The sequence below is a fragment of the Muscardinus avellanarius genome (genome assembly GCF_963383645.1).
Source record: "Muscardinus avellanarius genome assembly, chromosome: 10".
Classification (NCBI taxonomy): Eukaryota; Metazoa; Chordata; class Mammalia; order Rodentia; family Gliridae; genus Muscardinus; species Muscardinus avellanarius.
In genome coordinates this window covers 52,956,533-52,969,972 of record NC_137796.1, presented here as the reverse complement: position 1 = coordinate 52,969,972, position 13,440 = coordinate 52,956,533, and the positions used below count along the sequence as shown (strand labels likewise).

At 51.8% G+C, this 13,440-nt stretch overlaps 1 protein-coding gene across 1 annotated transcript in view; it reads left to right on the top strand.

Annotated features, from left to right (window-relative positions):
- Nucleotides 1-13,440, top strand: part of LTBP4 (latent transforming growth factor beta binding protein 4) — a gene marked incomplete at both ends in the record, with an annotated part of 31,862 nt that overhangs the window by 7,015 nt on the left and 11,407 nt on the right. The window contains 13 exons of the mRNA XM_080703194.1: nt 7-138; nt 2,416-2,547; nt 2,659-2,784; nt 3,472-3,597; nt 4,012-4,254; nt 4,712-4,837; nt 4,923-5,042; nt 7,109-7,237; nt 7,432-7,557; nt 7,806-7,928; nt 8,111-8,242; nt 10,282-10,413; nt 10,492-10,617. Coding sequence (XP_080559320.1) covers nt 7-138; nt 2,416-2,547; nt 2,659-2,784; nt 3,472-3,597; nt 4,012-4,254; nt 4,712-4,837; nt 4,923-5,042; nt 7,109-7,237; nt 7,432-7,557; nt 7,806-7,928; nt 8,111-8,242; nt 10,282-10,413; nt 10,492-10,617 — 1,773 coding nt within the window. The remainder of the gene's footprint in view (nt 1-6; nt 139-2,415; nt 2,548-2,658; nt 2,785-3,471; nt 3,598-4,011; nt 4,255-4,711; nt 4,838-4,922; nt 5,043-7,108; nt 7,238-7,431; nt 7,558-7,805; nt 7,929-8,110; nt 8,243-10,281; nt 10,414-10,491; nt 10,618-13,440) is intronic.

Here is a 13,440-nt window from a genome sequence, read left to right as displayed (position 1 = left end):
ACGTAGGCTTCCTGCCCACACGTCGCCCTGAGCTCCGGCCTGAATCCCGGCCCGAATCCCGGCCTGAGCCCCGGCCAGGCCCTGAGCTTCCTCTGCCCAGTATCCCTGCCTGGACTGGTCCTGAGATTTCTGAATCAGGTGCGACACAGAGAATTGAGGGGAGTAGTGGGGAGAGGTGATACAGGTGAGATTCTGGGGGAAGAGACTCCAAAGTGACGGTCCTAGGAAAGAACAGGGATAGGAAGAGATACGAGTCTCAAGAATTGGGTGGTAGATCGGGTGCTGGAATATAAACCGGGCTCAAAGCATGTTAACCTAGTAAGTCATTTAAATTCCCGGAGACTCTGTTTCTCATTTTATAAAATGGGAATCACTAAAATTTCCAATATTGATGATATATTGAACTCATAGTAAGTGCTCAGTTAATGTTAGATTTTTTTTTTTTTTTTTTTTTTTTTTTTTTGCAGTACTGGGGTTGGAACCCAGGGGCATTCTACCTCTGAACTATACCCCCAGTCCTACTTTTTATTATTTATTTTGAAACAGGGTCTCACTGAGTTTCAAAGGACCCAAGTAGCTGAGGCTAGCCAGGAACCGTGATCTTCCCACCACACCTGGCTAGATTTTTCCCTTTTTTGAGATACTGGGATGGAACCCAGGGCATTGTACCTTTGAGATACACCCCCAGCCCTATTTTTTTATTCTTTATTTTGAAACAGGGTCTCACTGAGTTGTAGAGGGCCTCACTAAGTAGCTGAAGCTGTCCATTAACCACAATCCTCTGGTCTCAGCCTCCCCCACTCCTCGGCTTTAGATTATTTTATTAATTAATTAATTTATTCATTCATTTATTTATATTTATTTATTTATTTATTTATTTTTGGTGTTACTGGGGATGGAACCTTTCTACCTCCAGGCTACACTCCCAGACCACATATATATATATATATATATATATATATATATATATATATATATATATATACATATATTCTTTTTGGTGGTACTGGGGTTCCTGGAAGCCCTTCTACCTCCAGGCTACACTCCCAGAACTATTTTTTATATATTTTTATTTGGAAACAGGGTCTCTTAAGCCAGCAAGGCTGGCTTCAAACTGCGTGATCCTCCTGTCTCCGCCTCCCAAGCGCGGGTATTACAAGCGTGTGCCACCATGGCCGGCTATATTTTTACTTTTGGAAACAGGGTCTCTTAAACCAGCAAGGCTGGCTCTGTATCTGCACCATCTTGTCTCCACCTCCCAAGTGCGGGGATTACAAGCGTGCGCCAACACACCCGGCTAGATAATTTATTTTTTAACAGAGGGAAGTAAGAACATAGCTTAGGCAGTGGGCTGGAGAGGTAAATATTCAAAGATAGGAGATCCTGGGGAGCAGGCAATACATGCAGATTCTTTCTTGCTAAAGAAGAGCTCATTTCTCAAGCCCATTTCCCAAGATTGGGCTTGGGGCCAGGTGTGATAATCCCAGTACTTGAGAGGCTGAGACAAGAGGATCTCAGGTTATAGGCCAGCCTAAGCTCTTTTTATTTATTTATTTTTCTTGATACTGGGGATGGAACCCAGGGGTATTCTACCTCTAATCTACACCCCTAGACCTATTTTTTGGGGGGGGGGGCGCACCGGGGATGGAACCCAGGGGCATTGTACCTCTGAGCTACACCCTCAGCCCTATTTTTTAGTCTTTTTATTTATTTATTTATTTATTTTGAAACAGGGTCTCATTGAGTTGCGAAGGGCCTCACTAAGTAGCTGAGCATGTCTGCGAACCGCGATCCTCCAGTCTCAGCCTCCTGAATGCTGGGATTACAACAAGTATGGGCCATCACACCTGGCTCCTAGTCCTATTTTTTTTTTTTTTTTTGTAGTACTGGGGATGGAACCCAGGGGCCTTCTACCTCTGGGCTACACTCCCAGACCTACTTTATATTTTATTTAGAAATCGAGTCTCACTAAGTAGCCGAGGCTGGCTTCAAACCTGCATGATCCTTCTGTCTCAGCGCCACCATGCCCGGCTTCTGTTTTTTATTCTTTATTTTGAAATGGTCTCACTGAGTTGCAGAGGGCCTCACTAAGTAGCTGAGGCTGTCCTTGAACTGTGATCCTCCGGTCTCAGCCTCCTGAATGCTGGGATAACAAGCCTGCACCACCATGCCCAGCCGAGCCTCAGCATCTTAAAGAGGCCCTCCACAACTTAGTAAGACCTTGTTTCAAAAGGGGGGGAGCTGGTGGTGTAGCTCAGAGGTGGAATGCTCCTAGGATCAATTCCCAGCCCCCCAACACACCTGCTTGGGGAGGGGACAGGGATGGAGGTGTTTAGTCAGAGGACCTATGGGCTACTGGGATGGAAGGGACAGAGTTCAGAGTTGAGGGAACTTGGCTGACTGGACCCCTCCCAGGTCCCTCCTCGGTCGTGTGTCAGCGAAACCCCCAGATCTGTGGCTCAGGACGCTGCATACCTCGGCCGAGTGGCTACACCTGCGCCTGCGACCCCGGTTTCCGACTCAGCCCCCAGGGCACCCGCTGCACGGGTGAGCTGGGCTGAAGGAGTGGGCGGATGCGGGATGTGGGACGGGGCGGGGGCTGTGCCCTGTCACCTCATGACCGACACCCCCCCGCCCCCCCCCCCCCCCGCGCCACAGAGGTGGATGAATGTCTCCGGGTGCCTCCGCCTTGTGCTCCCGGGCGCTGCGAGAACACTCCAGGCAGCTTCCGCTGCGTGTGCGGCCCCGGCTTCCGAGCCGGCCCGCGAGCTGACGAGTGCCTGGGTGAGAAACCCACCCCACAGGCCCTGGGCTCCGCCTTGCCTGGGTCCCCTCCCCCTCTGCCCTTCTCCCGTTCTCGCACTAGATCTGTTCCGCCCTCCCTTGCTTCCCCACGCCTTTCTACTGCTTGTTCTGCCCTAGCTTTGGGCCTCCCATGGACCCACCACCGCCTGTCCCCTAGTCCGCCCTTCCATTCCAGGCCAGGTAGGGGCTCCAAGATGCCCAGCATCCCGTAACGTGACAGCTCCGTCCCTCCCTGACCCAGGCTTAACTCCCGCCCATAGGCCCCGCCTCTGTCCTACATCTGCTGCAGCCAATCTGTTGACCACGAACCCTCCCACCCCATTTCACGCTCTGCCATCCCAGAGCCCAGTCTCCAAAGCACCCCTCCCTTCTGCAGCCCTCTCCCGCCCTCCCTTTCTTTGCTTTCCCCAAGCTGCCCTTGCCCTGCCCAGGACCCGCCCTCCCCACCCAATTGCCGCCTGTCTGTCGGGGTCCCGCCCCTGTCCTGCCCTCCCCGCCCAATCCCGCCTTCGCTCTAAGCCTACCCTCTCCAAGCCACGCCTACCGCCTTGGCTCCGGCCCCGCCCATTCTTGGTCCCGCCCATGCTTCCAGCTACCTAGCCCTCGCCCCGCCCTGCGTTCCCCCTACTGTCTATCCCAGTTCCAGACGCCCGCTTCTACCCACAGACGTGGATGAGTGCCACCGCGTGCCGCCGCCGTGTGAGCGCGGCCGCTGCGAGAACACGCCTGGCAGCTTCCTGTGTGTGTGCCCTGCTGGGTACCAGTCCGCACCACATGGAGCCAGCTGCCAGGGTGAGGGGCTGAGGACGGCAGGGGGCGCAGGGGAAAGGTATTGGGCCTGCGGTGAAGCAATGGGACCAAGGGAGGCCAACTAGTGAGACTGTATTCTGAGGATCAGACTTGAAGCCTCTTGGATATAGAGTGACCTGGGGATGGAGAGGCCAGAGAGAAGAGACAGAAAGGCTGAATCATGGAGGATGGAGACACAGCGAGGAGGGATGGACATGTCAGGGAATGCTACAGCGGGCAGAGTTGTAGGTGGCAGCCAGGCAGCTTTACAGGGGTTGATGGGGAATGGAGCCAGAATGAAGGGACCGGGAGGGGAGCGATGGAGCCCGGAAAGTCACCGGTGGAGGCCAGGAGAGTGGGGCGTGGGAGTGAGGGCAGGGCAGACAAACAGTGACCCCCGTCCTTTGGCCCACACAGATGTGGACGAGTGCACCCAGAGCCCGGGCCTGTGTGGCCGCGGGGTGTGTGAGAATCTGCCCGGCTCTTTCCGCTGTGTTTGCCCGGCTGGCTTCCGGGGCTCGGCGTGTGAAGAAGATGTGGATGAATGTGCCCAGGAGCCTCCGCCCTGCGGGCCAGGCCGCTGTGACAACACGGCCGGCTCCTTTCACTGTGCCTGCCCAGCCGGCTTCCACTCCAGGGGGCCAGGGGCCCCGTGCCAAGGTGAGGAGGGTGCTGGGTCCAACCTCGCCTGGGTGAGGGTGCCGGGTCCAACCTCGCTGCTCACCCTGGGGCCTGGAGAGATGATGCTGGGTAGCAGAGGGGCCGAGTGTTGTGCTCAGTAGAAGGGTCTGACTCTAGAGTCTTCTCTCTTTTCTACTAAGTGAGGGTGCTTCCTAGTCCTCCTCCCTTTTTCAGTAATATTCTTGTACTGTAGGACCCCTGAGAAGGGGCCAACGGAAGCGGGAAAGGCAGGTGGATGAGGTGGCATCTTGGCGTCTCTACTAGCTGGAGAGATGTTCAAACAGGGCAACAATGAATGGCTTCATCCTGGGAGAAGGAGGCAGCCTGGCAAGGTCCAGGAGGCCGGGTCAAGATTGGCATGTGTTGGGGCGGGTGGGGTGGCAATGGAAAGGGATCCTGGCCCCTTCCTCAGCCTCACTGGTCTCTTCTGATGCAGACGTGGATGAGTGTGCCCGTAGCCCCTCGCCCTGTGCCTACGGCCGGTGTGAGAACTCGGAAGGCAGCTTCCGGTGTGTCTGCCCCACGGGCTTCCAACCCAACACCGCCGGCTCTGAGTGCGAGGGTGAGGCCGGGGAGGGGGGGAGGTGTGTGGCTGGGTGAGGGGGGCACGGAGCTGTTCCTTCAAGGCCTCTCTCCCCGCTTCTCAGACGTGGATGAGTGTGAGAACCACCTGGCGTGTCCTGGGCAGGAGTGTGTGAACTCACCCGGCTCCTTCCAATGCAGGGCCTGTCCTGCTGGTTACCACCTGCACCGTGGCAGATGCACTGGTGAGACTGCGTCTTGGCAGTGACCTGGGACCTGCATGTGACCTTTGATCCTCTACTCACCCCTTGCCCCGACCTGAATCTCAATCCCTTACCTGGGCCACAACTCCTATAGCCTAACTCCTGGCTAGACCCTTAACCCAGGCTGGAAGCCCTGCCCTGGTCCATGGCTCTCTCTTTTTTTTTGGGGGGGGGGGTACTAGGAATTGATAACAGGCATTTTACCTCTGAGCTACAACTCCAGTCCTATGTTACTTTTAATTTAATTTTGAAATGAGGTGTCATTATGTTGCTGAAGGCCTTGCTAGGTTGCTGAGATTAGCCACAATCTATGATCCTCCTGTCTCAGTCTCTCAAGAATTGAGATTACAGGTGTGAGCCACCATGCCTGGCTTGGTCCACGGTTCTTGACCCTGAATGTGACTCCTGACTTTGTGGCCTGTAAACACTAAACTGGACTCTGTGTGTGTGTGTGTGTGTGTGTGTGTGTGTGTGTATGTGTGTGTGTGTGTGTGTGTGTGTTTAAAAATTCTGTGTGTCCGCTGGGCGTGGTGACACACGCTTGTAATCCCAGCATTCGGGAGGCTGAAACCAGAGGATCGCGGTTCATGTACAGCCTCAGCTACTTAGTGAGGCCCTCTGCAACTCAGTGAGACCCGGTTTCAAAATAAAGAATAAAAAATAGGGCAGAGGGTGTAGCTCGGAGGTTGAATGCCCCTGGGTTCCACCCCCAGACCCACCAAAAAAAAAAAAAATTGTGTGTGTCAAATTGAAAACGGGCATTCTACCTCAGAACTATACCCCCAATCCCTTACTTTTTTAAATTAATTTTAAGCAGGATCTCTTTGTTATTTCTGTTTGTGGGGGGCACTGGGGATTGAACCCAGGAGCATTCTACCTCTGAGCTATACCCTGGCCTATTTTATTTTTTATTTTGAAACAGGGTTTCACTATGTTGCTGAGAGTCTCACCAAGTTGCAAGGCTGGTCTTGAACCTATGATCCTCCTGTCTCAGCCTCCCACCACATCTGGTCATATGATCATATGACATATGATCCTAACCATGATCCTTGCTGATAAACCCACACCATAGCTCTGATAGTTGTGAATCTCCTGACCCTGACTGTCCTCTGGTCCTGAATATGATCAGTGACCCTAAGCAGAACCCTGGCCACTCCCTGACCTTTTATCCTGTCCCTCCCACTGCCCACATCCCTTTTTATTTTATTTTTATTTATTTATTTATTCATTTTTTTTGGTGGTACTGGGGTTCCTGGAAGCCCTTCTATCTCCGGACTACACTCCCAGACCTATTTTTACATTTTTATTTGGAAACAGGGTCTCCTAAGCCAGCAAGCGCGGCTGGCTTCGAACCTGCGCGATCCTCCTGTCTCTGCCTCCCAAGCGCGGGGATTACAAGCGTGCGCCACCACGCCCGGCCCACATCCCTTTTTAGAATCTCTTCCTTGAGGCCAGGCGTGATGGCGCACGCTTATAATCCCCGCACTTGGGAGGCGGAGACAGGAGGATTGTGCAGGTTCGAAGCCAGCCGTGCTGGCTTTAAGAGACCCTGTTTCCAAAAATAAAATAGGTCTGGGAGTGTAGCCCGGTGGCTTCCAGGAACCCTAGTACAACCAAAAAAAAAAAAAAAAATCTCTTCCTTGAAACTTAACTGGGTGGTGATCCCAACTTGGTACAGAATTCTGGAACTCTGACTGCAACCTCTGATCTTACGCAGTCCCTGTTTTCAGTCATTGATTCTGAGCCATTATTTAGCAGGATCCCATCAATGATCCACACTTGTGATGCTTTACATTTTACCCTAGTTCATCTATGATCCCTGTGCCAATCCAGAGTTCCCTATCCTGATCCTGGCACAGGGAATTCCCAGACACCCAGGCCCACAGGAATCCCCCCAGAACTAAGGACCCGGGGCTGCCCTACGGACATCTGCTCGGCAGCCCTCACCCGGCCTTGTACTTTCCATCACCTCCCCAAACCCTTCTTTCAGAGGGATGTGTCCAGTGTGTCCCTAGACTGGACCCCCTCTGAAATCCCCACTCCTACAGATGTGGACGAATGCATTTCGGGCGCCCCCTGCGGTCTCCACGGACACTGCACTAACACTGAAGGCTCCTTCCGCTGTGGCTGTGCCCCAGGGTACCGGGCGCCCTCGGGTCGGCCCGGGCCCTGCGCAGGTAGGAGGCCAGGGTCGGCGCAGAGCCTGGGAGGAGGTCTGGGTTCCTGGGCAAAGCTCGCCACGGACGTGGAAGCTGTACTAAGGGGCTATAGGAGGCATTTCAGCACAGGTTATTTGGGGTGCGGGTTGGGGGTCGTGGGTAGGCTTGGGTGCGGGGGGAACGAGGCCCCAGCAGCCCAGCCCTATCCCTAGACATAAACGAGTGCTTGGAGGGCGACTTCTGCTTCCCCCACGGCGAGTGCCTCAACACCGACGGCTCCTTCGCTTGTACTTGCGCCCCCGGCTACCGGCCCGGACCCCGTGGAGCATCTTGCCTTGGTCAGTATTCAGACTGGGCCTGGACGAGGAAGGGGTGGGCTTAAAGGCGGGCGGAGACGAGGGCTGAGTGGTGGGGTCTGAGACTGGGGCTGGGTTTCCTCGCACCGTGAGGGTGGGGCCTCTGCAGTGGGCAGTGATTGGACAGGACCTTTTTGACCTTCTGGGGCGGGGCTTGCAGGAGAAGGCCGGGAAGGGCCCCGGAAGGCCCGGAGGGGTGTGGCCCGAGTGTGGGTTTCCCTATCCCACAGATGTGGACGAGTGCAGTGAGGAGGACCTTTGCCAGAGCGGCCTCTGTACCAACACAGACGGCTCCTTCGAGTGCATCTGTCCTCCGGGACACCGCGCCGGCCCAGACCTCGCCTCCTGCCTGGGTGAGCAGCCCCGCCCTGGCCTGACCCCTCCCTCGCTCCTCTGCCTACCCCTTGCTACTCCCGCTGGGTTTCTGCTTCCCTGGCCTCCAGTCTCCTCTCCTTCATCCCTTCTCACTCCTGCGCCTTCTTGACTCCCTCCCCTGTCCCCAAGCCTCCTCCTGACGTCCAGCCTCCCTCCTCAGACATCGATGAATGTCGTGAGCGGGGCCCAGCCCTGTGCGGGGCCCAGCGCTGCGAGAACTCCCCTGGCTCTTACCGCTGCGTCAGGGACTGTGATCCTGGCTACCACGCGGGCCCCGAGGGCACCTGTGACGGTGAGACAAATCCCGCACCCTCAGCTGGGGTGGGTTTGCTGGGAATGAGGAGGAATACCTGGCCTCTAAGACATGGAAGAAGCCGGGCGTGGTGGCGCACGCTTGTAATCCCCGCGCTTGGGAGGCGGAGACAGGAGGATCACGCAGGTTCGAAGCCAGCCGCGCTGGCTTAAGAGACCCTGTTTCCAAATAAAAAAATGTAAAAAATAGGTCTGGGGGTGTAGCCCGGAGGTAGAAGGGCTTCCAGGAACCCCAGTACCACCAAAAAAAAAAAAAAAAAAAAAAGACATGGAAGAAGAGAAGGGATCCCCAACTGATGCGCCCCCTACGTCATATCTCTGTGGTAGTGCACGCTTGTAATCCCACTCCTTGGAAGGCTGAGACTGGAAGATCGCAGGTTCTATTTCCAAATAAAAAATAAAATGAACCTGAGTGTGTAGCTTGGACACAGAATGCTCCTGGGTTCAATCCCTAGGACGATAAAAAATAAAGAAATAAATGAACAGAGCTGACAGGGCAGTGGAGGAGAGGTACAGGGAGAGCTTGACCCAGACACTCGATGGAGGGGGAGGGAGGGAGCCATGCAGACCACTGGGGACCAGTGCTCCTGCAGAGACTTGCAAGGGAGGCTGGGTAGGACCATGGCTGGGCTTACTGACAAGTGGCAATGAGACTTAAGCAGCTGGAATCCCAGTACTTGGGAGGCTGAGACAGGGAAATTACTGGTTCAAGGCCAGCCTCAGCAACTCTGTGAAACCCTTTTTTAAAATAAATTAGCTGGGCATGGTGGCACACAGTTGTAATCCCAGTACTTGAGAGGGTGAGACAGGAGGAGCGAAGGTTCAAGGACAGTCTCTGCAGTAGAGAGTCACTCATCAAACTAGTGAGACCCTCTTTCAAAGTAAAAATTAAAAAATATGGCTAGGGGCGCAGCTCAGAGGTTCAAAGCCCCTGGATTCAATCCCCAATGCCACAAAATAAATTTTTTAAAAAAGGCTGTTCATGGTGCATGCCTATAATCTTAGTATTTGGGAAGCTAAGATAGGAAGATTACAGTTTTGAGGCCAGCCTCAACAACTTAGTGAGACCCTGTTTCAAAGTGAAAATCAAAAGGGCTAAGGGTGTAGTTTGGAGGTAGAATAACACTGGTTTGATCCCCAGCACCCTAAAAAAGTTACCAGTGTCCTAGGCGTGGTTGTGTACACCTACAATCCTAGTACTTGGGAGGCTGAGAAAGGAGGATTACAAGTGTGAAGCCAAGCGCAACAATTTAGTGAAACCCTGTTTCAAATTTTAAAAGGGGGGTTGCTGCCGGGCGTGGTGGCGCACGCTTATAATCCCCGCGCTTGGGAGGCAGAGACAGGAGGATCACGCAGGTTCGAAGCCAGCCGCGCTGGCTTAAGAGACCCTGTTTCAAAAATATAAAATAGGTCTGGGAGTGTAGCCCGGAGATAAAAGGCTTCCAGGAACCCCAGTACCACCAAAAAATAAATAAACAAATAAATAAAAGGGGTGTTGCTGGGAATATAGCTCAGTAGTAGCACACCCCTGGGTTCAATTCCCACTACCACACACACACAATAAGTAAATAGATAAATAAACAAAAACAAAAAGCCAGTGCTTGTTGATCTCCAGTAACTTAGACTCCTAAAATACCAGATTCATAGAGAACTCTTTCTTTCTTTCTTTCTTTCTCTCTTTCTTCCTTTCTTCCTTCTTTCTTTCTTTCTTTCTTTCTTTCTTTCTCTTGCAGTACTGGGATTAAACTCAGGGGCATTTGCCTCTGAGTTACACCTCAATCCTTTTTTTTTTCCATTTTTTATTTTGAAATAGGGTCTTACTAAGTTGCGGAATGCCTCACTAAGTAGCTAAGGCTGGCCACAAGCCTGCAATCCTCCTGTCTCAGCCTCCCAAGTACTGGGATGACAAGCGTGCGCCACCACGCCTGGCTGAATTCTCACCCTTGGGGGCTGGAAGTGGCACTGGGAGCCTGTGCCTCCAAGCCTGACCCCCCTTCCGCCCTCCTCACCTTCCTGCAGATGTGGATGAATGTCAAGAGTATGGCCCTGCGATTTGTGGGGCACAGCACTGTGAGAACACTCCTGGCTCCTACCGCTGCACTCCAGCCTGTGACCCTGGCTATCAGCCCACGCCAGGTGGCGGATGCCAAGGTGGGGACCTGTCAGGTGGCGGGTACGATGGGGAAGAGGCAGAAAGTCCAGAAATAGCCTGACTGTCTTTGGTTACAGACGTGGATGAATGCCGCAATCGGTCCTTCTGTGGTGCCCACGCTGTGTGCCAGAACCTGCCTGGCTCCTTCCAGTGCCTCTGCGACCAGGGCTACGAGGGGGCACGGGATGGGCGTCACTGCGTGGGTACGGGGCTCTGGATGGGTGAGACCCGGGGGTGGTGGGAGAGGTCGGTCGGGCCCTACCCTCTCCTCGCGTCTGGAGAAAGGTGAACTTAGGGTTGTAGAATTTCAGTCTTGGAAGATAAGATCAGCTCCATGTCAGTCAAAGCTATTCTAGAGGCAAGTGACAGGAACCTCACACATCCGGGCTTTATTCCTATGTGTGTGCTTTAAAAAATATATCTTTCCTTGCCGGGCGTGATGGCACACGCTTGTAAACCCCACGCTTGGGAGGCGGAGACAGGAGGATCTCGCAGGTTCAAAGACAGCCTCTCTGGCTTAAGAGACCCTGTTTCCAAATTTTAAATGTATATGTGTGTGTGTGTGTGTGTGTGTGTGTGTGTGTGTGTGTGTGTGTATATTTTGTCTGGGAGTGTAGCCCGGAGGTAGAAGGGCTTCCAGGAACTCCAGTACCACCAAAATTATATATATTATATATATACAAAATTATATGTATATAATATATATTATCTATGTTATATGTGTTATATATATTATATATACACAAAATAAATATATAAATTTCCTCAACTGGGTATGGTGGTGCACCCTTGTAATCCCAGTACTTGGGAGGCTGAGACAGGAGGATCGCAATTTATGGCCAGCCTCAGCTACTTAGGCCCTGTTTCAAAATAAAGAATAAGGGCCAGGCATGGTGGCGCACGCTTGTAATCCCCACGCTTGGGAGGCTGAGACAGGAGGATCGCACAGGTTCGAAGCCAGCCTCAGCTACTTAGTGAGGCTCTCAACAACTTAGTGAGACCCTGTTTCCAAATAAAATATGAAATAGGTCTGGGAGTATAGCCTGGAGGTAGAAAGCCTCTGGGTTCCACCCCCAGTACCACCAAAAACAAAACAAAAGAATAAAATTGAACTGGGAATGTAGCTCAACGGTAATGTGCCCCTGGGATCAATCCCCAGTACCACAAAATAAATAAATACATACATACATACATGACTTGGGTGTAACTCAGAGGTAGAATGTGGGAATATATATATATATGTATGTGTAATCTTTCCTCAGTATGTTATAAGGAAAAGTTCTAAGCACAGCAAATTGAATTTTAGGATCAATACCTCTGTGACCTAGATCCTACATATTGTGATTTTATTATATTTGCTTTCTCACATGTCCATCCTCGAATCCCTCTCATTTCTTGGGCAGATTTAAAGGCAAGCTGCAAGCCAAGCGTCCTGGCAATGCCTCTGATCTCAGCTACTTGGGAAGCTGAAGCAGGAGGATCGCAAGTTCAAGGCCAACCCTAGTGAGACCCGGTCTCAAAACATTTTTCCTTTTATGTTGCTGGGGATTGAACCTAGGGGTATTCTACCCCTGAGCTACACCCCACCCCTATTTTATTTTTTATTTGATAAGTTACCACATACTGGCCTGGAACCTGTGATCCTCCTGTCTTGGCCTTCTAAATTCAAAATTAAAAAAATTAAAATAAAGCAGACATAGTGGCACACGCCTGTAATCTCAGTTCTTGGGAGGCTGAGACAGGAGGATGGCAGATTTACTGCCAGCCTCAGCTACTTAGTGAGACCCTCTTTTCAAAATAAAAGAATAAAAATAGGACTGGGGATAGAGCTTAGAGGTGAAATGTCCCTAAAACTTCCCAGTAACACACACACACACACACACACACACACACACACACACACACACAGTAAATTGCAAGCATCAATTTATTTCTCCTTAAATTCTTTTTTTCCTCTTAAGTTCTTTAGTCTTTATATCATTGATGAGAGTTCTGAGTGTATTTATAGATATTTTCATTTGAGGTCTAAATTACATACAGCAAAGTACATACGTCAATTATATATTATCTAGATTTTGACAAATGCAATGCAACAGGCTTTCTTTCTTTTTCTTTTTTTCTTTTATTGTGGTACTGGGGTGGAACCCAGGGGCTTTCTACCTCTGTGCTACACTCCCAGACCTATTTTATATTTTATTTGGAAACAGGGTCTTACCAAATTGCCGGGAGCCTCACTAAGTAGTTAAGGCTGGCTTTGAACCTGTGTGCTCTTCCTGTCTCAGCCTCCCAAGCGCTCGGATTGCAAGCATGCGCCACCCCATCCAGCAGTAGGCTTTATTTCTTAAAAAGGAATTAAAGTGGGCATGATGGCACACTCCTGTAATATCAGTACTTGGGACAGAGACAGGAGCACAGCAGGTCTGAGGATGGCCTCAGTAAGTAGTGAGACTCTCATCAATCTAGCAAGACCCTGTTTCTTCTTCTTTTTTTTTTTTTTTTTTTGTGGGTCTGGGGATGGAACCCAGAGGCATTTGACCTCTGAGCTACACCCCCTGCCCTATTTCTTATTCTTTTTTTTTTTTTTTTTTTTTTTTGAAGGGGAGTAAAAGGTTTATTGGAAGCAGCGGGGAATAAGGAAGATGGCCGAACACCCCAAAGGGGCTGTTGGGTCTCTGATGTCCAGCTGCTGCCTTCAGGACATTACTTGGTAGTAGCCCAAGCCTAATGCCTTCAATTACAGGCGGCTTTCTTCCAGAGTCCACGCGATTTGCCAGAAAGGAATAGGAAAGTGGCAGAACACCACTCGGGCTGTCGGGTCTCTGATGTCCAGTAGCTGCATTTAGGTCACTACCCAAGTGTCGCCCGAGCCAAGTGCTGTCAGTTGCAAATTACTTTCTCCCAGAGTCCACACGATCTGCCAGAAAAGAGGTGCAGGTCACCCCTAGGGGCCCTGGACAGCTTTGATGTCTAGCAGAGACCTTCAGGTCACTACCCGAGAGCAGCCCGAGCCACGTGCCCTCAGTTGC